The sequence below is a fragment of the Apteryx rowi genome, unplaced genomic scaffold, assembly GCF_003343035.1.
Source record: "Apteryx rowi isolate R43461 unplaced genomic scaffold, aptRow1 scaffold_315, whole genome shotgun sequence".
NCBI classification, from domain to species: domain Eukaryota; kingdom Metazoa; phylum Chordata; class Aves; order Apterygiformes; family Apterygidae; genus Apteryx; species Apteryx rowi.
Window position 1 is genome coordinate 438,283 of NW_020449586.1, and position 24,072 is coordinate 462,354.

General features: G+C 54.3%; 1 protein-coding gene across 1 annotated transcript in view; it reads left to right on the forward strand.

Annotated features, from left to right (window-relative positions):
* Window positions 1-24,072, forward strand: part of DYSF (dysferlin) — a 124,622-nt gene that overhangs the window by 24,520 nt on the left and 76,030 nt on the right. Inside the window, exons 22-31 of the mRNA XM_026070619.1 lie at window positions 6,278-6,470; window positions 7,265-7,420; window positions 8,356-8,487; window positions 8,747-8,913; window positions 9,010-9,124; window positions 9,608-9,713; window positions 10,287-10,429; window positions 11,301-11,474; window positions 21,614-21,707; window positions 22,126-22,203. Coding sequence (XP_025926404.1) covers window positions 6,278-6,470; window positions 7,265-7,420; window positions 8,356-8,487; window positions 8,747-8,913; window positions 9,010-9,124; window positions 9,608-9,713; window positions 10,287-10,429; window positions 11,301-11,474; window positions 21,614-21,707; window positions 22,126-22,203 — 1,358 coding nt within the window. The remainder of the gene's footprint in view (window positions 1-6,277; window positions 6,471-7,264; window positions 7,421-8,355; window positions 8,488-8,746; window positions 8,914-9,009; window positions 9,125-9,607; window positions 9,714-10,286; window positions 10,430-11,300; window positions 11,475-21,613; window positions 21,708-22,125; window positions 22,204-24,072) is intronic.

Consider the following 24,072-nt stretch of genomic DNA (forward strand, 5'->3'; position numbering starts at 1 on the left):
TTTTTTTTTTTTTGAAAAACGCTGGTCATTTGCTAATGTTTACTTCAAAGGCTGCTGAGCCAAGGCACGGAGTTGAAAAGGTGACATTTAAAGCAAGTCATAAATTTCCACTCTTCACGCAAGGGCTGCAGCTTGGCCCACCTGAATGAGCCTCATTGTATGGTGGGGCGAGAGCCGGGGCGAGAGAAAGCCCTTCCCGGCTGCAGGGCCGGAGCTGCCTCGCGTTCGCCCTCCGTGAGGCAGCACGAAGGAAGTGCCAGCTCCGGGGCTCCTCAGCGTGCGTTAAGTTTGTGTGTTGTGTTGTGTGTCTGATGCACGACCGGGGACTGAGGCATTGACAGACGGGATGGGTGCAGGAATCCCTCCATCCCCCCGTATGCAGGGCATATGAAGACTGGGCTATCAGATGGGTTTAAATTGTGGTTTTATCTCCCATCTGATCTCCAGCTCAGTATTTCCTGCGATATCTCCAGGGTTTTCCTCATCCCCAGACACCTCCAGGCCTTTTTTGTCCAGTGCTGTGTCCATAGAGGCGCACGAAGATGACAAGTTCATGTTTGCAAAACAAGCCCTGTGCGAGAAGAGGGGGCTTGCGCTTTCTGCAGATGCTGCAGAGCCAGGATCATGGGACATCTTGCCGTGGTTGTCGTGCAAATATAGATTTCCCTTTGTGCTGTTTTTTTCAAATTGCATGATCTGGGCTTTGCCGTCCCATCATTGCGCCCTGGGGGCAATAGCGGCCAGTGTGGTGAGGAGCTCTGGAACATCTTTGCCTTAGTAAGCATTTCTGAAGCACTTGAACCTTAATGGGAGGGCAGATGGCAGGGTGCCTGCAGGCTTTCCCTCGATGCGGCCCATTCTTTGGGAAGGATCGAGCTTGGTGGGAGCCGAGAAGCCAGCCCTGGGAGCGTTGCCGCAGTATGACCATCCCATTTTATTCCAGGGACAACTCAGCTCTCAGTAGAAGGTGGTTTTGGGTTTGCCTCGCTGGGGGCCTTAAACTGTGGTTCCCCTTCACGTATGACCRTATCTCAATGCGGAGATGATCTTAATTCCCTTCCCTTCCTGCACCCGGACACAGAACTTCCCCGCCGAGCTCCAAGCCGTGGATTCAGGGAAAGGGCAATAGCAGGGTCTTTAATGTGTTTTTTAGCTGTCAAAAAGGGCCTGACAAGTCTTTGCCACAGGGAATTAATAACATCTTGTGGCCTAATTCAAAGAATGGGGCTCACTGCTGCTTCTCTTGAAGCTTTCTTGCCTTGGGAGCAGCTGAGCTGTGAAACAACCCCTGCGTTGTACTGAGACACCTCATTGGCAGCAAGCAACCACTGTGATGAGGAGACCTGGTGGCCACCGACCTCCTATGCTGCTGTCCTGGGGGGGTTCATGGTCCTTCATCTCAGGAGAGAGGGAGAACTTGGCCTCCTTGGCTGTTCCGGGTGTTCAGCAGGCCACTGAAACCCACCTCTTCCACGAGAGCTGCTAGATCAAGGGACACGTATGCTGCCAAGCTAGATTCATACTGGTCACCTGAGGACTGAAGGGATGCTGCTGTGCCTGCTGACAAGATTTAGAACGTCTTTCCTCCTCCCCACACTCTTTGAAAGACCCAAAGATGAATCATGAAGGTGCTGGGCTTCTGCGGGTGTGCAGTCATGGCCTGTCTGGACCTTTGCGTGATGCCTGGCCACTTCCTCCTTTCAAGACTTGGGCCGAGCTGACCCTGCTGCTCAGGAGGTGCTCTGCAGACCCTTGGGAATGGCGCTCTTGGAGGGCAGGCTTAGGAAAACACACACATCCTTACAACCTTCCTATTTATTTGCTTTTGAGCCTCATAAAGGCGATGTGTCTCGCCCCCCACACACGTTGGCTCCTCTGGAAAGGTCAGAGCCGTTCTGAGGGCTGTAAATATTCCACTGCTTCTGTGTATGCGGTACGTGACCTGAGGGATAAGCCACAGCTTCRGGTTTTCCAGAGATGCTGCACCCTCCAAAACAAATTCAATTAAATGGGACGGGAGGGGAAAAATGTCGCTGCGAGATGTGCCAAGGCCGTGGTTCCCGCTGGCTCCTCTCCCTGCTCTGTGCTGAGCTCCTGCAGTASGCTGCTCCTGCCTCCCCGCGAGGACTTGGCGCTGGGCTTGCAACGGAGGAGCGGCCGGCTTAAGGGCAGGCAGGATTTGCTCAGCTGATGAGGGTAATGTCCCCACCGCTGGGGCTGCAGGTAATGGCCCCAGGAGCCTGCTGGTGGGTCTCGTGCCCTGTTGGGCTCCCTGCCCCAGATGGGCTGGTTAACCTTGGCAGCTGAACCTCTCTGTTGACAGCTGCGTTTGCCGCCAGCCCGTGGGAGCTTGGAGGTGCTGCAGGTTCCTTCCCGCGGAGAGGAGTGGGGCAGGAAGGCCAGGAGGCCACAGTGGTGTCCCCTGTCCCGCAGCCTGGAGGCATTGCTGCACCAAAGCCTGGCCTTCGGGTTAGCCGGAGCAGAGCTCTTCAGGAAGTAGTTTAGTCTGGATTTAGAAGAGTTGAGCGATGGGACAACCCCTGCCTCTGCCCCAGGGTGATCCAGTGATTCCCTGCCCTGAGAACAGGCCGTCTTTCTCCTCATCCAAATCTCTCTGGTGACAGCATCCAAGTGGGAGTGGATCTCTCCACCTCCTGTTCCTACTCAAAGAGCAGCACTGTGCTCCCAGGATCTCCTTTCTCAACTCTCTTTTCCAGACCTTTGTCTGTATGAAGAGGTGGAAGACTCTTGCTTTCTGGAAAAAAATTGGAAGTGGTAAACAAATGGACAGAGTTAGGAAAAGAAGAATAATGAACTGGCCAAGCATCCCCAAACTGGAAAACACCCTGACTCAGGCGGCGTGGGCTGTTCCTTTGTGCTGGAAGTGCAGCAGCATGGTCTTGAAGGACAGATCTTGCTCCTCTGCTGCTGACCTTGCTTCATGTAGCGCAAAGAGAGTGCTTTGCTCTATGATTTTTTTTACATGGAAAAGGGGTGGCTGTTGATCTGACTCCTGCATCTTTCATCGCAGGAGTGGGGAGAGCATCAAAATAAACAGGGGATGGTAGGAAAGCTCTGGTTTAGAAGCTGTTCCATGTTTTTAATCATTCTTTTTGCTCTTCATACTTTGTCCAATTCTGTTGCATCTCTCCGAGGTGGAGGCATGGGGACCGTGCATGGCATTCGCACTGCAGATGCACCACGCATTTATATGTTGGCACAGTGGTATTTTCAGTGAAGTCCTCCTGTTCTTTCTAGTAATTCATATCCTGAACAGTAACAGCCAGTGCAGAACCTGTCTTTCTGCCTTTGAACCCAACGCCGTTCCCCACAGGCATTATTTTGGATTGAATTTCATCTACTAGGTGCACCATAGTGTGAGGTCTTTGGGCTACTTCTTGCTGTCAGCCTTTCCTCCAGATCTTCTGGGTAGCTCTGTGTGGTCAGTGAGCTGTGCCATGCCATCGTTCATGCCCTTTTCTGGCTTGTTTACAAGCGTGTTGGACATCATGGCCCCTGGCCCAGGTCCCTTCAGGCTTCAGATTGCACTGGTGGCCTCACTCTACCAAGACACCTGGTTGTGCGCTCCTGGCTTGTGTCACCTCTCTTACAACAAGCTATTTCTCCATGAGGGGACCTTCCTCTTAGCCCATGGCAGCAGAGCCTTTGGTGAGGGACCTTGCCGAAAGCTGCCTCCAGGCAGGCTATGTTGGTTATCGTCGTCTGCATCTGCAGTGATTCTGTCAGGGAATGGTATCAGAGGTGCAAGATGTGGCTTCCCTCTGCACCAGCAGCCCTGATTCCTCCCCGTTATGTCATGTTTAATCAAGAAGTTAAGGATCATTCCTAGTAGTTCAGCAATTCCCTACCTGAATTACTGATGATTTGCTGCTGTTCACTCTCTAATTTCTTCCAAGTCCTCTTCTACTGACCTTCAATGTAAGACAAATCTGCTGTGGAGACGGGCCCTGGCACAAGGTTCTTCCAAAGCTCCTTCATGTCAAAGTCCCATACGGAGAACGGGGCAACCTTTTTTTGTTATGAAAAGTGCTGCTTCTCTCTTTCAATCGTCAGTGCACTTTCAAGCAGTTGTTGTGTTTTTGTCCATTTGAAAAAGGTTGTTTATTAGGTTTTTTTATGTCTTAATGGTGGTTCCTCATCTGTTTTTTTGGTCTACCTTGTTGTGTTTTTACATTTAATTTAGTAGAGTCTATGTTTTTTTCTGTTTTCATACTTGAACGCAACTTTGTTTAATCATTCCRGTTTTTACAAGTCTCTCTTTGATACATGGCACACATGTTCTCTAATAAGGAGTCTTTAAAGTATTTCCATGCTGTCTGCAAGGTTTAACCCTTTTTGCTGTTCCTTTTCGCAGCTTTTTAACAAGTTTCCTCCTTTTTGTGTAGTGCTGTAGTTTGTCTTTCTGAAGTTAAATGTGACTGTAGTGGATATATCTAGCTGTGTTTTTTTTTTTTTCTTTTTTTCTGTTCCTGCAAAGATATTGCAGTACGTTGTAGTTTCTGCCACAAAGTGGTGCTGGATTGACAGCTGTCCTCTGCCTCGTAGGTGAGCAGTGTCCTTCCTGGGCACTCAGTGAGGAAGAAACTGTGGGAAGAAAAGCAGGTGGTCATATTATTAGAAGCTCTGTCATAATAAATACAAAAATGAAATGACACAAGTGGATACACAAAATTGGATTCACGTAGCACAGCCAGTCTAACCCCGGAGTGCTTGGGTCTGCAACCCAAACACAGTATTTTAATTCAGCTTCTCACCCAGAATGATGCTAAACAATTAGTTGTTAGCAGCGTTCACAGCACTCCAGCTACCTTTGGAAAAAGAAGCAAACCCAATTTCCTTTGAAAGAGATGAAAGAGAAGGAAGCGTTACCCTTCCGCTGCTCCTACCATGCCTCCTGCCCGAAGTCTCCRGTTAAAAATAGCCAAATAACTGTGGTTTTATGTAGAAAATCAAAATTTTGTTTGCAGTTTAGTCCAAATGAAGTCAATAACATCAGACAACCTGCACAGACACTCACTTCTATTTGTAGAATTCTTTTCTCTGCTGTATTAGAAGAAAAATTGCCACTATCTCCGYGAGGCAGCTGTGGCAACTACACGCCAGGTAGGGGTATGTGATGAATGGTCTCCTTGGGCTCCTGCTGCAGGGTCAGGGTGGACAGTTAAAATATATCTCTTTCGAACATGATGGTTTTTATTTTGAGCTATGGTGCAGAACGTCACCTCTCTCCTTTTCTTTTTCCATCTTAAATGGGGTTCCTGTTCTGTATCAATACAGTTTGCTTTAAGGACTCACAAATTAGGAYTGCTGCGACAGGTCCTCCTGTGCTGGACAACTCCAGCTCGTCTATCTTGGAGATGCGATTTAAGCTCAGACAAGGGATCTCCGAAATATCTAATTTCTTAATTGCAGACCCGAGAGGGAAAACTGCAGCGATTAGGGGTTCAATACAGCTTCCTACACAGAGGCATCTGACACTGTCCGAAACGTCTGGGGTTGGTAGGACGTCCGTGCGGGGTGATAGGTTGGACGTTGGACCTAGGGGAGACCTGCCTGCTTAAACTGGCCTTCCCTTGGTGCTGCATGGGGTCTGGCACCTGAAAAACGACGGGAGCACAGAGACTTCCTTAATTCTGGCTTTACTGGAGTTCACGAAAGCCAACACCCTCCCTGTGGCATTTACTAAACCAAGGGAGCGCGTAACCGGTTAGTAAATTGCCCGTCCCCGTGTGCATTCATCCTTCTCGTTTCGCGCTGTCGCAGCGAGGTGAGACGACAGGCTTGTAGCTGCCCGGAGGAGATGGGGAATTGCGTACAGACCTTGTTTCATTTTAGCTGCGCCTTTGTTTCTGTTAAAATAGAGCTCCAGCGTTTATAACGGCAGCACTGCAAATCGCTGATTTTACACGAAACCCCCTAAATGGCTTAGCAGAGCGAAGATCCTCCTGGACTTCTGCAACGTTTACCCAGCAGCTTGRATCAATTTAAACTAAAATGTGTGTGTGCGCGTGTAGTGTGTGTGGTGAGGTGTGCAAGGCTCAGCCACGGCTCCATCTCGGCACTCCCAGCCGGGCCGTGCGAGGGCTGCGAGCGTGGTTTGAAGCTCCTTGCTCTTGGCAGTTCCTTGTTCCCCAAATGCGTCTTTGGTGGCTTGTTAATTCTTTGTGAACTTCCTTAAAAAAAAAAGACAGAGAAACCCCAAGAGCGGGTGAGGGTCCCGATGGGTTGCTAACGCCGGCATCTCCGTTCCCTGCAGCCAGACGCTGCCCGATGTCGTGGGGAAGCCAGCCAGCACCCACCTGGACCAGCACCTGCACCGCTTCCGCAGCACCAACCTGGAGCAGATAGTGAAGGCGGCTCTGAAGATAAAGCACGACGACTCGAGCCTCCCCRCGGCGCTGGAGCAGGCGGAGGACTGGCTCTGCCGGCTGAAGGCCATGGCCGAGGAGGTAACGCTGGTGTCGCGCTGGCACAAGCGAGGTTTCGGGAGTCTTTTTCTTCCCGACCCCTTTGGGAAATCTCGCGGCAGCTCCTTCCGAACCGGTGCGGCTGGGGAGATCTCCCAGCCGAAGGAGAGGGATGGGAGATTTAGGGGCAGTTAATAAGCAGTCGTGCTGTGCCGTAAGCCACAAGCCTTTGGCTTTCTGGTCCTTTCCAAAGGCGATGTTGCAAGAGGGCTTTCCTTTTTTAACGGGGAAGCGCCCGGAGCCCGACTTCAGACCTCACAAATGCACGGGAGCGACAACAGCGGGAGACCGAGTCCCCCGTGTCCTCGCTGCTGCTGTTGCAACCAGGATCGTCCAAAGGGAATCGGGAAGGCGCGAAGCTTTGCAGCGCCGCTGCGCCCTGCCGCGGGAGCTTAGCCTCGTTCCTGGCCCCACGGCTCGGCTCGGACAACTCAATCCCCGGCYGCAGCTCGGAGCTGCGATTTGGGAGCCGCCTCTTGGGGTGTTTGTAGGTGTCTTTGCTTCAGTGCTTGGTGCGGCACCACCCRCATCTCATAAACGAGGCTTTGAAATGCCCCTGGGGGTAGTAGCTATAATAATAATAATAATAATGTCAGGTCTTCCCCACGGCTGCTTTGGAGCATCTCTCCAGCGGTTCCTGGGGCTGCTCGTCCTGTGCCGGGGGCTGATGAGATCCCGCCGCACGGCTCGTTTTTCAGCCTGGCTTTCCACTGAATCACCGTACGGGTTGGGGCAGGCCAAAAGCGGTAACGTCGGGCTGCAAACGTCTTTTCCAGCCCCAGAACAGCCTGCCAGACGTAGTGATCTGGATGCTGCAGGGAGACAAGCGCGTGGCGTACGCCCGGGTGCCAGCCCACCAGGTCCTCTTCTCCAGGAACGTCGCCAACTGCTGCGGCAAGAACTGTGGGAAACTGCAGACGATATTTCTGAAAGTACGGTGGTTTTTCGTGGAGACGCGTGTGTGCACGGAGAGTTATTTTTAAGACGTTTTCCCCTAAAAAAAAAAGAGAGCGAGAAAATAAAGGAGGAGCAGGGAGACCTGTAAAGGGGGTGGTGGTGGGGTTTCGTTCCTCTTCCATGGAAAGGCCTGAATTAGATCCCCATGAATATTTGATTATTTTCTGCCAGTGCCAGGGCAGCAAAAATGAACGTGATTTGGCCAAGACRGTGCATTTTTCTTTTTTAATTTTGATTTTTAATTTATTTTATGCTTTTTCAAAATTCCTGACCCTCTGCCACCCCAGGAAATTTAAGCCGTGGCCGCCTTTGCCAGGCACTTACAGCACTTCTGACATCTCAAATGATATTTCTTTGGCGTTTTGCTGCGTGCCAGTTTGGGAGCAGACAATCAGTACTGAACAAGCTCTAAAAAAATGAAATGAAATAAAATAAACTGAATAAACCCCTAAAACCCAAGCCCAGCTGGCAGCAAAAAAAGAACCAAAATATATTCTTTTTTTTTTTTTTTTCCCCCCTGCAATTTAGCTCTGGATGGAAAACGAGCATCACTTGGTGGGGGGGAGGGAAGAGKGAGGGAGGGAGAAGAAAAAACCAGCAAGACATCTCCCTGTTTGGTTTTGTCTATTTTTGTTCAAGTATGTTGGCTGGTTTTGGTGTCTTAGCCTTGAAGGTCGCCTGACCGCCGGGCACGTGCCGGCGCTGTGCTGGTGCTCGCGTGCGGGGTCTGGCGTCCTCCCTGCCTCCGCGGGGTTCGGGCAGGCCCCTGTGCTGCGTGCCTCAGTTTCCCCGCGGCTCCGTGGCGGGGAAGGAGCGAGYGGGACGTAGCGTGCCTCGAAGAGGAGGCTCTTTGCGTTTACCAGCCCTTGACAGGCTGCTGCTTTCCTTCACGGGGCTCCGTCTCCGGCAGTACCCGCAGGAGGAGGCGATGGGTCCCAGGATCCCAGCCCAGATCCGGGTCCAGCTCTGGTTCGGGCTGTCCGTGGATGAGAAGGAGTTTAACCAGTACGCCGAAGGGAAGCTCTCCGTCTTCGCCGAAACCGTGAGTTCCCCTTCCCGGCGCGTCCCCCGGGGACCTGCCCGGCTTTGCAGCCTGACGGAGTTTTTCTCTCCCTTGGGGCAGGGTCTGGGGTTACGCTCTTCGCAGGAGGTGCATCCKCAGGACGGAGCCCTCCAAGAGGGAAGGGATTTTTCATGTGCCTTGCACGGATTTCAAAGTCTGTCGTATCCGAGGGTCTCTGTCCTGCTGCCTGGCTCACCTTGCTGCTAATGCAAAAATGTCTCTGCTTTTAATATCCCAGTACGAGAACCAGACCAAACTGGCACTGGTCGGGAACTGGGGCACGACTGGCCTGACTTACCCCAAATACTCCGATGTCACTGGCAAGATCAAGCTGCCCAAGGACAGTTTCCGGCCTTCTACGGGCTGGACCTGGGCTGGGGACTGGTTCATCTGCCCAGAGAAGACGTGAGTGATGGCTTGCCGTGAGGCCCTGAGCRTGGGTGGGAGCATGTGGGCAGGATGAGGCCCCTCTGAGGTTGCTGCGTGTCCTTGGGGCTGCAGGTTGCTGCATGATGCGGACGCTGGTCACCTGAGCTTCGTGGAGGAGGTGTTCGAGAACCAGGTCCGGCTGCCTGGAGGCCAGTGGATCCACATGACGGAAGCCTACACGGACGTGGTAAGGACCGAGGGGCACCAGGAGGAGGGTGCTGGTCTCACCCGTAGCACAGCGTACTATGGGGCCGTTGGGAAAAAGGGCAGGTTGTCAACTAGCCAGCAGGTCCCTTTGCAGCTTGCAGGTCCCCTGCAGGGGAGGGATCAGGACCTCATTCACACTCCACCAGGAGGGCAGATGCCTCCTTGGGTGCTGCCCCAAAACAGCCTCACCTAGAGCTGCTGCAGCACCTCTGGCTTGAGATGCTTCCCTAAAGCTCCATGAGGTGCTGGGGTTAGAGAGGAGATGGGCTGTGCCGAGCCGCTTGCTGGGACTTGCCTCCAAGGGCTGGTCTGCAAAYGGCCCCGGGAAGCTGATGCAGCACGAAGCAGGCAGGAGCGACCCCGGGAGTGTGAGGCCRCTGCCACAGCGAGCCTCCGAGGGGCTCAGGAAAGATGTGGGGACCTGCTGGGCATGGTTTGATAAAAACACTGCTGTGTCCCGCAGAACGGAGAGAAAGTGCTGCATAAGGACGAGATCGAATGTCCTCCGGGCTGGAAATGGGAAGACATCGAGTGGGACACCGACCTCAACAGAGCTGTGGATGAGAAAGGTATCAGAAAGAGGTTTTGGGCATCCGYGCTGTTTCCATCCCCTTTACTCTGCCTGTTGCGGCATTTTCTTGCATGGTCCCATGCGGCACCGTGAGCGATAACGCGACCCTTTGTGGCCACGTGAGCCTCCCCGCTGGCTGCAGAGGTTGGGGTCGGGCCTTGGGAACACTCTTGCCCTTGTTCCRGCTCTGGTCGGGGCTGTGGGGTAGGCAACCAGGAGGGCACATCCTTTTCACCATGGGGGAAAAGTGAGGCTGTTCTTCAGGGAGACCTTCAAGAAGAAAGCGTCAGGCCAGAGAGCATCTGAAACGGTCACAATTTGACCGCTGGTCCAGGGTTGACACCTTGGCTCCATCACCTGGGCATCCCCAGTGTGTTAGTCAGCAGTGACAGTAGGTTGTTATCTCTGTGGACCAACAGGCTGGGAAACTACGTTATATCCATGTCCTGGAGAACAACCTKGGCTATTAAAACCGTTCCAACCTGGAGCGAACATAAAGAGAAGTCCCTGGTGGGAGGCCAAGYGGCAGCCGCTTGTCCCACCTTCACCCAGGTGTTTCCTTCTCGCCCAGGCTGGGAATAYGGCATCACCATCCCCCCGGACCGCAAGCCCAAGGCCTGGGTGCCTGCCGAGAAGATGTACCACACCAACCGGCGCCGGCGTTGGGTGCGCCTCCGCCGCCGGGACCTCACGCAGATGGAGGCCATGAGGAAGGTATGACGGGGCTGGGGGGATGCGGGTGGAGCCGGGCTGGGCAGCTTGTCCAAGGTTGCGTTGTTGGGGCACTGAGTTCCCACCAGCCCGGGACTCATTGCTGGCGCAGGTCCCTAGTCCATCCCCTGTCCGGCTTCCCTCTAGGTGGTGCAATTGGACTGCAAATGCCGCAGCAGCGCGGCCGCTGTGTCTCCCACCGCCGCTGTGTCCCCCAGCCTCCGTGGCAAATTTCCTCCCCCTTTTTTTTGTCTTTTTCCAGACAACGCTGGATGGAAAGCACGGGGGACCCCTGCCACACAGGGTCTATGGGAAGGGCCCCAAGGGGCCGGAGGCAGTCGGGGAGAGCGAGCAAAAATGCTCTGGCCTCATAGTGTCCTTCACCAAAGGGAAACGAGCAACCGGGGAGGTCTCCGTCTGCCGCCTGCCTCCGGGGAGGCCTGCAGAAAAAAGCCCCTTCACCAGCTCGTGCCTCCTGGTCATGGAGAGGAGGTTGCCCAGGCTGGTGGCAGAGCTGTGCTGGCCCCAGGGGAGGTCAGAGATGGTGGCACATGAGGAGAGCACCGTAGGGAAGGGGGGGGTGGCACTGGTGCTGCCCAGGCGCGGGCAGGACCCGGTTCTTCCTCCGCATGGGCAGCCCCCAGCCCAGCAAGACCCTTGGCGAAGTGGAATTTGCCCCAGGGCTCAGATGAAGGACTAAATACCGATTTAATCTAGCTAAGTTGGAAAGCCGRGAGCTCCCCGCAGCATCCCACGGAGCTCGGCTCGTGGGGACTGCTGCACCCTGGTTTGCACCCGAGGGCAGAGGGCTGTGCTGGGTGCCGTGGCCGCCGCTCCGGCTGCTTTCTCACGGCTCCGGTGTCTCTGCCCGCAGCACAAGCAGGAGGAGCTGGAAGGCGAGGGCTGGGAATACGCCTCGCTGTTTGGCTGGCGCTTCCACATGAAGTACCGCAAGACGGACACCTTCCGCCGCCGCCGCTGGAGGCGCCGGATGGAGCCRCTGGAGCGGACCGGGGCGGCCGCTGTCTTCGCCTTGGAGGGGGCGCTGGTAGGTTCCCGCGCTCGCGTCCGCCGCCCCTGGGGCAGCACGAGGCACCTGGGGGGGTTTCATCCACTCCCGAAAACCRCCACCCCTTCCTGCTTTGTGACCGGGTCTGGTGGCTGTGGCCAGGCTGTCCCCCGGATCGGATCGGCCCCTTCCCCAGGGCAGGTTGGTCACTGATTTACTCGGTTGTCCGTGTTTTCTCCTCCTGCAATAACTGCTCGAAGGGGCGAGAGCCGGCTGGGGAATGTCTGCCCGCCTCGGGTTCATCAGTCCACCCAATTCTCATACCAGGGATCAGACTTGGAGAAAACCACGTTATCTGCTGCCTCGACCTTCCATTATTTGTTTAGCTAATGCTCTGGCTTTCTTATTACGCTGGATTTCATAATCGTTTGGCTTTTCCAATAGCTAAATGAGAACCAACCACAGCAGCACAAAGACCCTATTATCGGCCTTCCCCCCGCCTCCCCCTTTGGCTTTTTCTTCTCCGGGCTCCGCGCTGTCCTTCCCTCCGTCTGACGTTTGAGATTAGCAGCGCCTCTCCGATGGGTCTCGGTCACGTCGGGGGTTTTGCGCGCGTGCGTCGGCCCGGAGACCGCGCCAGCCTTTTCCGAGGGGAATCGTAACTGCCGCTCGCCCCGAGGAAACGAAAGCAGGCTGAAGGCAGGACGCCTGGGCTCTCCCCCGTGACTCGGAGGCCCGCTTACGTTATGGTTTTCGGCCAGACGCTTTGTCCCTCCGTGTCTCGGCTCCACCCTTTGCGCAGGCTTTTGAGGAGCCTTAGCCGATTATTTAACTGGAAAACCCTACAGATTTCCCCCTCCCGGGCTCTGTGTTTATTCTGGCCAGCGCTAAGTTACGGGATGTCTGTGAGCAGCCACCGAACGGTTGTCGCTTGTCACCCATTGCAGGTGGGGTGGCTGGTGGTGCTCACGTGGGACTAGCTCTGGTTGCTGCCGGCGGAGGCTGAGCTGTCCTGCGCACGCGTGTTTTCTCGCCTGCGTATACGTGCTTACGCACCGAGGGTAYGAGGGGCCTCCGTTTCCATTCGGGGTATCAGAGCTGCTTGCAAAATGTTCGTATGGCCCCAGTCCCCCCCGTGCAAAGTGCTGGTGGCCCCGTTTGGGGGTCTCTCGCTGCGGGACCGAAGCCAAGCGGTCAAAGGTGCAGCCTTGGGACTGCAGTGAGCGGGGTCCRGGCCCCAGCCCCAGCCTGCTTTCCACTGGCAGCCAAATTCGCTGYGCCCGGGCCGGCAAGTTTTACAAGGGGCCCTAACGGCGTCGGCCGTGCGCTCGTTTCACGTTCGTGAGCCTGCAGATGTGAGTTTGGCTACTGTACGGAGGTGTCTGCCGTGGGATCCCGCGGGTGCTGCAGGACACCCACGCGTGCAGGAGGGAGAGGGTGACGCCGCGTTGCCAAGGGGCAAAGCAAAGAGAAGGAAACCCGTTAAAATCACCCCGGCGGCAATGAGCGCGAAAGCGGCAGCTTGCTCCGTGCYGTCGGACCCAGGGCAGGGTGTCCCGGGGCGAAAGGAGCCGGCAGCGTGCTCGAGGCACGCAGCCGTGCGTGCGCGATGCCTGCCTGTCGGCAAGGGCAGGAGCGCCCACCTCCCCGCCGCCGCGGTGCGGCTCTCTGAGGGCTGTCGATACTGCCAGTAACTGCTAGGCAGGGCCTGGTTGAGTCTGGTTACGCCAACGTGGTTGCAGGCGGCTCCAGGTTTATTTAAGCACATCCCCAGGTATAAGCGAATGTGCTGCAGAAGCCCAAACCTGCTCCTGTCCGGGCTTCAGGCTGCCCCTGTGCTTACCTGCACCCAGCGTCCAGAAGCATTGGCCTGGGAACTGCCCCCTCCAACCCTCAGCCCCCCAAAGCCTTTTAGGTCTGATACTACCTGCTTYGCATGTTTGTTTTTCAAGCATTTCTTAATGCACTTAAAGCGCTTCTTAACCCTGCTGGTTAGTGCATCCGTGTCCAATTCTTACTGGCCTCCCAAATCTCTCATTTGTTTTTACGCCAAATTTAAGTCCATGACTTTTATTATACTATAATCTAATAAGTTCGGTTTAATTTTTTTGCTTAGTTCCTAACTGAAAACAATTTCAGCAAGAAAAAATATTCCATCTGCCTTGCCTTCCCCCTTCCCCAGCAAGCACTGCCCCTGAGTAACGCTGTTGCTCCTATATAGCATCCCGACTGCAGCGCAAACAYCCAGTTCCCTTAGGCCAAGCGAATGTCTGAGATGTAAATTTTCCCTGCTTAAAACTCAGCAAAGCCCAAGAAAAGCCCTCCACAGACAAGGTCACCAATGACCACAGTCATCGGAGAGCATCAGGTCTTGTAGCTGCAGGACCGTGACAGTCCCGCAAGCTGAACCCGAATTTGGCRGGGCGACGCGGTATTGCAAGGTGGGAAGAGCGATAAATGTGACAACTAAAGGGTGAATTGTGCTGAGGAGAGCCAGGGAAAGAGGCTATCGCTGCCGGAATAACAGGTTGGGGGCAGATGTCCTTGGCGAGGAGGTTGGCCTAGAGGGGCCGGTCGTTGCGATTCCAAAATCTGTGCAATAGCTCCAGCTCCGATGTGGCTGAGGCAGGTTGTTCCTGCTGAACTCCTGTTCGTGTGTGGGAAGACGRTTCCTTCCCAGCGTCGCTCCCGCCTCTGGCTGGGCCTCCTGCATATTTTGTGCCTAGACGTATCTGGCAGTGCCGAGGGAGGGCATGGTCCCGCTTCTCGGAGCAGGCTGTGGGGAGCCCAGCAGGTGACTTCCACCCAGCCCGGCGGCTGGCTTGGAGACAGGCTGCGCAGTGCACAGCAAGCTCTCCAAACCCTCGGGCTCGCCGCTCCGAATTCCCGTCCGCAGTAGGTCATTCTGGCTTGCCTCGATGCCCTCATATTTTGGGGTTACTGGCCGCATTCTCTGTGGTTGCTTGGTTTTCTGCAGATTGCTTTATAAATGATCTTGCCATACTTTCTGGTTTTGCAGATTCATGCCTTTCCAGCCCTTCTCTCTCACTGGGTCTCTCGCTTGAATGACTTATATATTTTTCCAAGATGCTCCATCCCACAGTAATACCTACATTTACACAGCGTCTCCCATCCAAAAATCCCAGACCTCTGGACATGTGAAGGATTGACCTTCTGTCCACCACAACTCCAGGGACGGGGGTGGGATGAGGTCGTTGCCAAAAAGTCGTGTTGCGGCCCGGTTATAGTCTTTGGCCTTCTAAGGCAAGTCAGCAAACGCAGGCAGTGCRTCGTACGGCCCTCCATGTTTTGGAGTGAAGTCAAGCAGACAGAATTCCTGCTGGAGCTTTTTCTTTGCCAGTGGGAGAGAGCTGGTCTGCACATGTTTGCAAGGGAGGGAACCTCAAGGAGGAGGGGTTCGGTGGGACACGGCAGGGCAGAAATAAGGGTGGTGGGGTAAAATGGTGCCAAGGAAGGGAAAGCATGGGTGGACACTGAAGATGGGGAGTTGTTGTCCGTGGTACAGCCTTGCCAAAGGAAGTGGGTGTCCTGTTTTCTATCCAAGCCTGGGCAAATACTTTCCCCAGGATAATTTTTCACCATGTCTATTTTCCCTGATTTTTTTAACCCAGGCAGAGGGAGGGAGCTTTTGTAGGATGAGGTATCAGTACAGTAGAATCAGGAAGGGGACTCGGACTGGACAGCACCCAAAGTTCGAACTGCTGCAATGTGATCCAAGCACAGTAAAGCAGAATAGAGATCTTGAGGGGGAGAGCCTGAAGCATCCCCTAGCTTTGATTTTATGTAGGCCTTGGGCCAGGGCTGTCACTGGCAAGCCACCGGTTCCTGGAGTCTCCCGAAGCCCCATCTGTCTGCTCCATCTCGTTCCTGTTATCTGCTGTGTTCCCCACGAAAGGCGTTTGTGTAACTTGGTGGTTGTGGCATGGTTTGCCCGAAGCCTGTCCAAGAAAGRAGCCATACGGCGGTGGGGGGAAACCAAAGCAGAGGGAGGACTGAAGTGCAAAGTCAGACAGAACAAGCCAACACCCCTAGTGCTAATTCCCTGAGCTGTTTGAAAAGGTTGTTTTCCAACAGGAAGGTAATGCCAAACATGACCAGAAGGAGTGTGTCTTGGATGCAAGAACGTGTGCATGATCCTTGGGGTTTCTGGGCCTCCGTCTTCTCTGAGGTGCGGCCGAGTCTCAGTGTGTGTCGCTCTGGCACTACCAAGCTGCAAAATCATTGAAACACAGAATGGTTGAGGTTGGAAGGGACCTCTGGAGATCATCTAAGTCCAACCCCCCCTGCTCAAGCAGGGTCACCTAGAGCAGGCTGCTCAGGACTGTGTCCAGACAGCTTTTGAATATCTCCAAGGATGGAGACTCCACAACCTCTCTGGGCAACCTGTTCCAGTGCTCAGTCACCCTCGCAGTAAAGAAGTTTTTCCTTATGTTCAGATGGAATCTCCTGTGTTTCAGTTTGTGCCCGTTGCCTCCTGTCCTGTCGCTGGGCACCACTGAAAAGAGTCTGGCCCCATCCTCTTGACACCCTCCCTTCAGATATTTATACACATTGGTAAGATTCCTCCCTAAGTCTTCTCTTCTCCAGGCTGAACAGTCCCAGCTCTCTCAGCCTTTCCTCATATGAGAGATGCTCCAGTGCCTTCATTATCTTAGTTAGCCCTTCTCTGAGCTCACTCCAGTAGCTCCATGTCTCTCTTATATTGGCGTTAAGACTAAAGACATCCTGAGCACCAAGAGCTGGGGGTGCTCAGGAAGGATGCTGGTCACCCAGCTGCTGATGGGGTTTGATAGGAGCTGGTGACCGTGTCTCTGAGACTTCCTTGGCAAATCCCAGCGCAGAGGTGCCACCGCTGCGAAGCTGCCCCTGAAAACCTTGCATGAGGTCAGCACGAGGTGGAGGGCTTGGGAAMGAGCTTTGAAAAGAGAGAACAAGTCTTTTTCTGGGCAAGGCCAGCTCAAGCCTTGTTGGTCAGGAGCGGTGAGATGGGTGGGAAGCAACTTGCACAGAAAGAGAGCTCCCCAGGGCTCCGGGCTTTTATTTCACAGCTGACACACGCTCCATCCTTCCCTGACTCCAAACAAGTGGGAGCAGGGACCTCTTCTCCTCTGGCCCCGTTGCCCCATCTTGCAAAGGGAGCAACCCGAGAGCGCTTCCGTTCCCCTGCTCCCGTGCCTCTCTGGCACGGCGTTGGGCCAGACGGCCCTGGCTGCTCGCGGGGCAGCGCTGCCTGAAGCCGAGCCCATCGCTCCTGCTGGCAGGGCTCGGTTTGCCACGTGGCGCTGGGGTTTTGCTGCCTTGGCGCTTGGCTGCAGCCTGACGGATTTAGTGTTCCTGTTGGGGCTCGTTAAATTGCTTCCAAAGTTGCTTCCCGCTCGTGCAAAACACTGATTCATCCTCCCCTCCCCTGCCGCTCCCCCGCCATAGAGACTCTGACCCCGAGGGGAGCAGTGGAAGGAGACTCTTTTCTTACCAGGATGCCCTGTTTTCCGAGCGGTCCTTGGGAGTTTTCCTGTGGCCACCCACATCTTGGGACGCTGTCACCTTGCTYGCCAGGTTGCTCAGGGCAGGAGTCCCAGGCGGTGCCTACAGAGAAGAGCTCTGCTCGGAATGAGCCAGCGAGTGCTGGTTCCTCATGGACAAAGCTCCCCTTCCTCCACCACCCTCTTTGCTTTTGCCGCGATCGCCCCGGCCTAGGCCTTGCCCGTGACTTGGCATCTTCCGCTGCGGCACAGACTGGGTATGTGTCCCTTTCTGCCCTCGTTTCATAACAAGGGACACCCGTTTTTGCTCCCTCTGAGCTCTGGAGGTTACCCAGCCGTTCCCGCTGGGCTGGTGTKGCAGATGCTCTGCACGGACTGACAGTAGAAGAGGCTGGGGAGGACCTGGGGCAGTTGCTTAACAGGAGGCTTTTGATCCCTAACTGTGCATCACTGAGTCTTTGACTCCAGCTAGGACCACTGGAAATGTTGAGCAGGCGGGAAGGTGGGAAGAGCAGAGACTTCTTACCAGCAGGTCTGTCAGACCTCAGACTCTCTGTCACGGTAAGGGAGTAGACTGGGTGCTTGAATTTTTGGACTTATTGGACAGGATGGAGAACAGCTGGTCAAAAAACCTGTGCAGAAAGGGATGGGGAGATTTGCATGAGTCTTGAGTTCTTGCAGGGTGCGGAAAGCAAGCTGCAGACTGAACACCCTTCAGCCTGGCTTCAAAAGTCTCTAGCCATAGGGAAGCCCACCAAGTGTCTGGTATATAGCCAGGAGGATATCCTGCAAGACATGTTCAGCAATCCTTACCCTGTAACCGGCCCTAGKAGGATCTAAGGTGGAGGACTGTGTCCAGCTGTGAACACAGCTTTTCAACAGTGTGAATCAATTGGAGGGGGTCCAGGGAAGACCAGTGAGAAAGATCACRAGTTTAGGAAGCCTGGCTGTTTAATTAAGAGAGAACTTAGAGAGGGATGTGGCAGCAGTGCAAGTTTGTAAAAAGCTATTGTAGTGAAGAAAAAAGGGTAAGAGGACRAGAAGCCGTGGACCCGTAGTGTGGCAGAGGGAACTGGATACAGGGGAAAGCTTTCAAGCAGTAAGGAGTGAAGCCCAGGAGTAGATGGCCTGAGAAGGGGAGGGAGTTCCCTACTGTAAGTCTGCAAGAGCAGACTGGACCATCATCTCTCAGAGTGGACTCAGAAGTTGATTAACTGTGGAAATGAGAAAGACAAGAGGATTTCTTGAAGGCTTTTTGCTCTTTTTTCTGTGATTCTGTGGCCAAGGTGGGACTGTAATAAAAGCTCACCAAGGAGGTGGCGAAGACCAGCRAGCAGCTAATACAGGATTGTCCTCTTCAGAGCATTGGCTAGAACATCCTTCAGCCTTGCTTTAAAGGTCTCTAGCCATGGGCAYGCTCACAAAGTGTCTGGAGCTCATTGCTTCCTGTGGCAGGTCAAAGTCAACTAATGGGAGCTTGAGACCAAGAACTGAGTCACGCAAAAGGCTTTTAGCGCTCCCATCCGTACCTGAAACCCTGAGCCAGCATAACAGTACTTTTTACAGCACTGYGGTATTGTTTCCAGCTTACATACTCCTCTCTTTCTGTCTATACCTCATCTGTCCACCTGCCCATCCACCCCACATAAGCTGAGCACCCTTTCTTTCCCTAGTACTTGGTGACTTGGCCATCATCTCTGCCATATCTGCCTRTTCCTGTATTACCCTCTCTTTGACGATGCGTCCCAGCCTTTCTGAGAACTGCCATTTAGCAGCTAACTCAYCCCTGGAGTTTATTAAGAGAGAGGGACTGAAGTCCGCAGCATGGCTCCCAGATACCGCTCTGTCCTTTGTAAGATGTCTGGGAGCCCCAGAGATCAGCTCTGAAGCTCGAGGCCATCTCTAGTTTCTAATGGAAATCCCAGTAGTTCTCCCCACTAGCTGTTAACAACCCCTCTCTCACCCCTGCAAACCCAGCCACAGCCTGATTTCTTCTGATTCTCCCCCTAAAATCAGCTGAGGGAAACCTTTGGCCRGAGGAGGATTTGGGGTTTTCCATACCAGGCTGGAAAATCTTGCCTCTTTCTGCCAGCTAAGGTAATCCATGCTTATGCCTCGGCTTTGGCTCTGCGCCGGGCGCGACTAAACCAACACAGCCACTCCCCAGGTCGGAGGAGAAAGGGGAAATGAGTTAAACAAGGTGGAGGAGCTGCCAGTGCCGGCAYGTCTGGCTAGTGCGATGCCATCGTGCTCCTGCGCTGGTAGGGCAGCCCCACCAAGGCTGAGGCTTGAGACATTGCGACTTGCCATCTCTTTAGCCCGGCCGGGCTTACGTATCTGGGGTACCCGTGCTGTGGCCTTTTTGTACCTGAACTACCAAGCGGTTGCGCGGTGCACACAGGTTCCTGTGTGAAGCTCTCAGAGGGGTAAGCCCGGATGAGGAAAGCAGTGGGGTGTCACCAGACCAAGGATGTCTCTTGCGCCTGATGCTCCCATGCCCAAGGTGCATGGCTCTTAGGTAACACCAGGCACCGTGCACGGCCTCCCATTGCATGACCAACATTTGCGTGACTCTTGTGTGGACTCCCATTGCATGACCAACAGGACAAAGGGAGGAGACCTTGGGAGGTGGTTTATCCTGTCTGTAGACCCCAAAAGTCAAATCATAGTCATAAGTAAGGTCCTTTTCCACGCTTGCCCTCTCCAAGACTTGCTTTGCAGACTTTAGCTGCTAAAGGGTTTCTGCTCGCAAGCCCCTTGTTGCCAGTGAAGTGGGAGAGGGCATTGACATCAGCTTCAGGAAATTTGGATTAAGCYCGTGGTCAAAGAGGACAGTGTTTCAGGGCATGAGGACTTTCCCCCCCATGCTGGACGCACCTAGAGAGTCCCCAGGCCCTTGCTTGGGGATTCACTGTTGTCCTCTTGGCTCCTGGCCTCCTCCATTTGCTCCTCTCCAGGCTGGAAGAGGGATGTGGCTGGGGGGTGAYGGGGAGGACCGGTGGCCCGCTCTGTGGCCCGGCACAGCCGTGAGGCAGTGCAGAGCACCTCGGGGAGGTCTTTGCCGTGTGATGTTTTCAGACTGCAGGCTGCGTGCCAGGCGAGGCTGGCCGTTTGGTGGAAAGGTCATAAAAATAACTGAGGAGCTATTCAGCTCCCCGCGCATTCCTGAGACGCAGGCCAGGGCTCTGCCTTCTTCTGGAGGAGAAGGGAGCCTGGGCCCTGGGGAAGGGGGGAGGCTTTGGGGAGGGGGAGAGGGAGGAAAGAAACGGGAACTTTGGAGGTAGCCTTTAAAAAACTCGGCATGACCTAATTGTCGTAAATATAGCGCACCGCAAACCCCAGGGCTTCCTCTGCAGACAATGTCACGGTAATTGCTATTCCTGCCGTGGAGCGTTTTGGAAAGGCAAAAAGGGCTCTTCAGACCACCTAAGTTCTCGACACTTTTTTGGGACTGAGCAGCTCAGGGCTCTGGAAATTCCATCTCAGACCTGTTTTTTCCCTTCCCTTCCCTATCTTTTTTTTAAAAAATATCCCTACTGTCTCTTCCTAACATTTGATAATTGAAAATATTTAAAGATCAGATTTACACTAGCCGGGAAGTTATCTTTATGCTCCTTTTCCTGCAACTAAATATTTTAAGTCAAATATGGCAATTAGGAGGTGATAAAAGGCCCACTTTCACACGCGAAAACAAGAAGAGGAAAGATCGTTGGCCAAGGTCGGACGAGGCTCCTTTCAAGCAGCGAATGGAGTATTTCACTGCATTTGACACCATCTGCATCACTGTTAACAAAGTTTATACTCCATTAATTTTACTCACAGGGGGACTTAGTGAAATTGCTTTGACTGCTAACTACTGCCCCAAGAGCAGAGTGATGCAACCGGGTGCTTCTGGGCATGGCTTTTCTCCTGTGTCGGTGAACAGCCTCCTGGTGAAATGGTGGGAGGCAGGAGGGGACCGGGGACCTGTCCGCTGTGCCGGCAGGAAGGGCTGAGCTGGGGCCACATCTCTGGCTGCCTGAACCATCTCTGCTCACCGCACCCGTTTCCATCCTCAGGGCACCTTGAGGTTTCTGCACCAGCAGCAATCCTGGGAGCTGGACCTGTGGCCTCTATTTCCCGAGCCATCAGCCCCCAGCTAGGAGGGCCGGGATCAGCGGGAGCCAGGGTCTTGGTGCAGCGCAGAGGGATGCCTGGGAGCCCGAGTCCACGTAGCTCCTGGGCTGCTCCCATTCTCCCAGCAGGAACTGGGATCTAGGTCCTCTCTCCAATTGTAGGGGTGGGAGAGCATGAACTTCCCAGGCTTCTAGGAGGCCGTGGCTGTTGGAAGCCCAAAGCCCTCTTGGACATCCGTGGGAAAGGTGTCCTCAGAGTCAGACAAGGCGGTACCTCCTTTTCCTCTAGCTGAACCTCTTTGCTCCCAGTAAACCCAGAGACTCCAGCCCGGTGCCCTGTGGGAAGCTCAGCCCCAAGTCCTTCTGGCGTGCGCTGTTCCCTGCGGCCCTTGTCCCCGTAGCTGGGCAGCCCAGCGCTGCTGCAGCTTGGCCACCGGGACTGGCGTCAGCTGTGGCTGCTCCTCCTGGGAGAGCAGCGAGCGACCTTGGGTCAACCAAGGGGCTCCAACCCGACCGAGGGTCCCCGACCCAACTGACACCGCGTTACTTTCTCTTGCAGGGGGGAGTGACAGATGACAAGAGCGACGATGGCAAATCTGTCTCTACCCTGAGTTTTGGTGTCAACAGACCCACTATTTCCTGCATTTTTGACTGTAAGTCTTCGCAGGGAGGGTGAAATTCCCATGTAGTATGTCTTGGTGTTGCGGTCGTGGGGTGTCCACTGTGGGACCCCTTGGTTGAACATTTCCCATCCTTTTCCTCTTACTCACCATGAGTGCAGATGGGTGTGAAGAGGGGGGTGGACAAGAATGGGGCAAGGTTTGTCCTCCTGGGAATTATCGGTGTGCTCAGGGCACTGGGCTTTGCCAGGAAGGTAAGAGCTATCAGCATGGGGAAGATTAAGCCAAGCTCCCCTCGGACACTAGCGTGGTGGTGGTGGATAAAAATCCACTTACTGATGTGCAAGGAGCTATTTCACACCGGTGCCCTGGACTCTGCCCAAGGCCTGAAGCTCTTGTGCTGGTTAATCTGTCAAGATCCTGCTTAACTGTTTCTTTTTCCGAAATACAGATGGGAACAGATATCACCTCCGCTGCTATATGTACCAAGCTCGGGATCTGATTGCCATGGATAAGGACAGCTTTTCTGGTAAGCACCGATGCCTATGTAGACGTGTGTTTGCAGTTGATTAGTGCCGTAGTGATGCCAGGGAGTGGAGGAGTCTGTAAAGCAAATTTCTGGACTTCTGGGGTATTTACTGATGTGAAATGAGGGATGTTCTACATCGGTACCAGAACAGAGACGCACGGGTTTTCCCAAGGAAGCCAGTCAAGTAGCTCAATTCCCATCAGCAAAAGAATCAGAGTTTCAAGAAACTCTTATGCGAGAAACCAAGCAGAAACCACAAGTTACCCAGGTCAGTCGTGAGTCAGAGGCTGTTTGCTTTACTAATAGCTCCTTCTCCCAGACCTGAGGTGATGTTGAAAGCCGGTGGCAAGGCTGGGTAGCGGACGGCTCAGGGGCACGACAAATAAAAACAAAACGAAGGGCAGGGATATTTACAGTGGCAGAATGCCTCGTTCTGGTCTCTCCCCGTGCAGCCTGTGAGCCGCATGAATGCAGAGCGGATGGAGGGCTCCGGGCTGATGCTGCGATGGTGGAGAGTGGGGCGAAGCCCTAGTCTGTTGCCTGTGATGTGCCTGGAAAAAGGAAAAGGAGTGCAAGGGTGTAATTAGCGCCTCTGGACACACAGGCACCGTATCCTGTGACCTATTGAAGTTTTTGTTTGGGTGCGTGCGCAAAGCATCCAGGTTTTTTTTTTTTTTGAATCTGCTCGAATCCTGGCGGGATTCTTGCCTGGCCTCATATGGTGAGACCAGAGCAGGGGAATGGGAGTCCTGCTTTTAGGGTTTGCGGAGGGGATTTGTCGTGTGGTTTGAGGAAGAGATCAGGAGGGAAGCTGCCCAGGTCCTGTGCCCACTTCTGGAAAGGATATGTCCCATGGTTAGCAGCAGGATTGGGGAGCTCATCTCTGGCAGGGAAAGCTCTTAAGGAAACCTCTTTCTTTGGACAAGCCCTTGTGACGGCAAAGCCCTTATGATGGCAAAACACCTTCCAAATCCTCCCTGCTACCAGCACCATCCTGGGTTGCATCAGCCCCTGAGCACCTCGGGGTGCATGAAGCCGCAAGCTGGTGGTTTCTGGCAGCAGTGCGAAGCAAGGTTTGGGATTAGGTATGGCAGGATGATGCCCCGAGGTCACTCCTTCGTCACCTTGTAGGACGCTGCCTGGCACACCAGCGTCTCCACAGGCTGTGGCAGACTGGTCGCCTTGTGTGGGATAGTGTCCCACCGGGTCCACGAGCTGAGTGCTGGACCCGGCCGGAGGGAAAGAGTGGGACCCTGCAGCCATGGACGGCTGAAGGTGGGAGAGCGACGCCTCTGTTTAGTAGGAGCTCTCGATTATGCTGGGGGTGGAATAATCACGGAATCACAGAACGGTTGAGGTTGGAAGGGACCTCTGGAGATCATCTAGCCCAACCCCCCTGCTCAAGCAGGGTCACCTAGAGCACGTTGCACAGGATCGCGTCCAGCTGCAATCAGCCCAGTGTGGCTCTAGGGCTATGGAGAGGTGCCGGCATGGGGACCGGGAGGTGGAGGAGGACCTGTGGGCTGGCRCGTTGGTCTGTCTGCACCATGTAACATCACTTTCAGCAACGCCAGGATGACAGCCCGCTCAAGAGGTTCAGCGCGCGTGCGGCGGCTTCGCTTTGAGCCTGGCAGCTGAGGGTTTGCAGATTGCTGTGGTTTGGGACGAGGGGTCCCAGCAGCTGCCGTTGCAGCCCACGTCACAGCGGTAACCTCTCTGGAGAGGTGCCGGGTCCATTTGGTTTATTTATCACATGGGAGCTGCAAGGGGATTCAATGTCTCGGCTTTTCCTCTCCTCCCAGCAAACCTTTCTCTTGTTCCCTTTTTTTGTTTGCTTAGCAGAGCCGAGGGAGTTTTGAAAGGGAATTC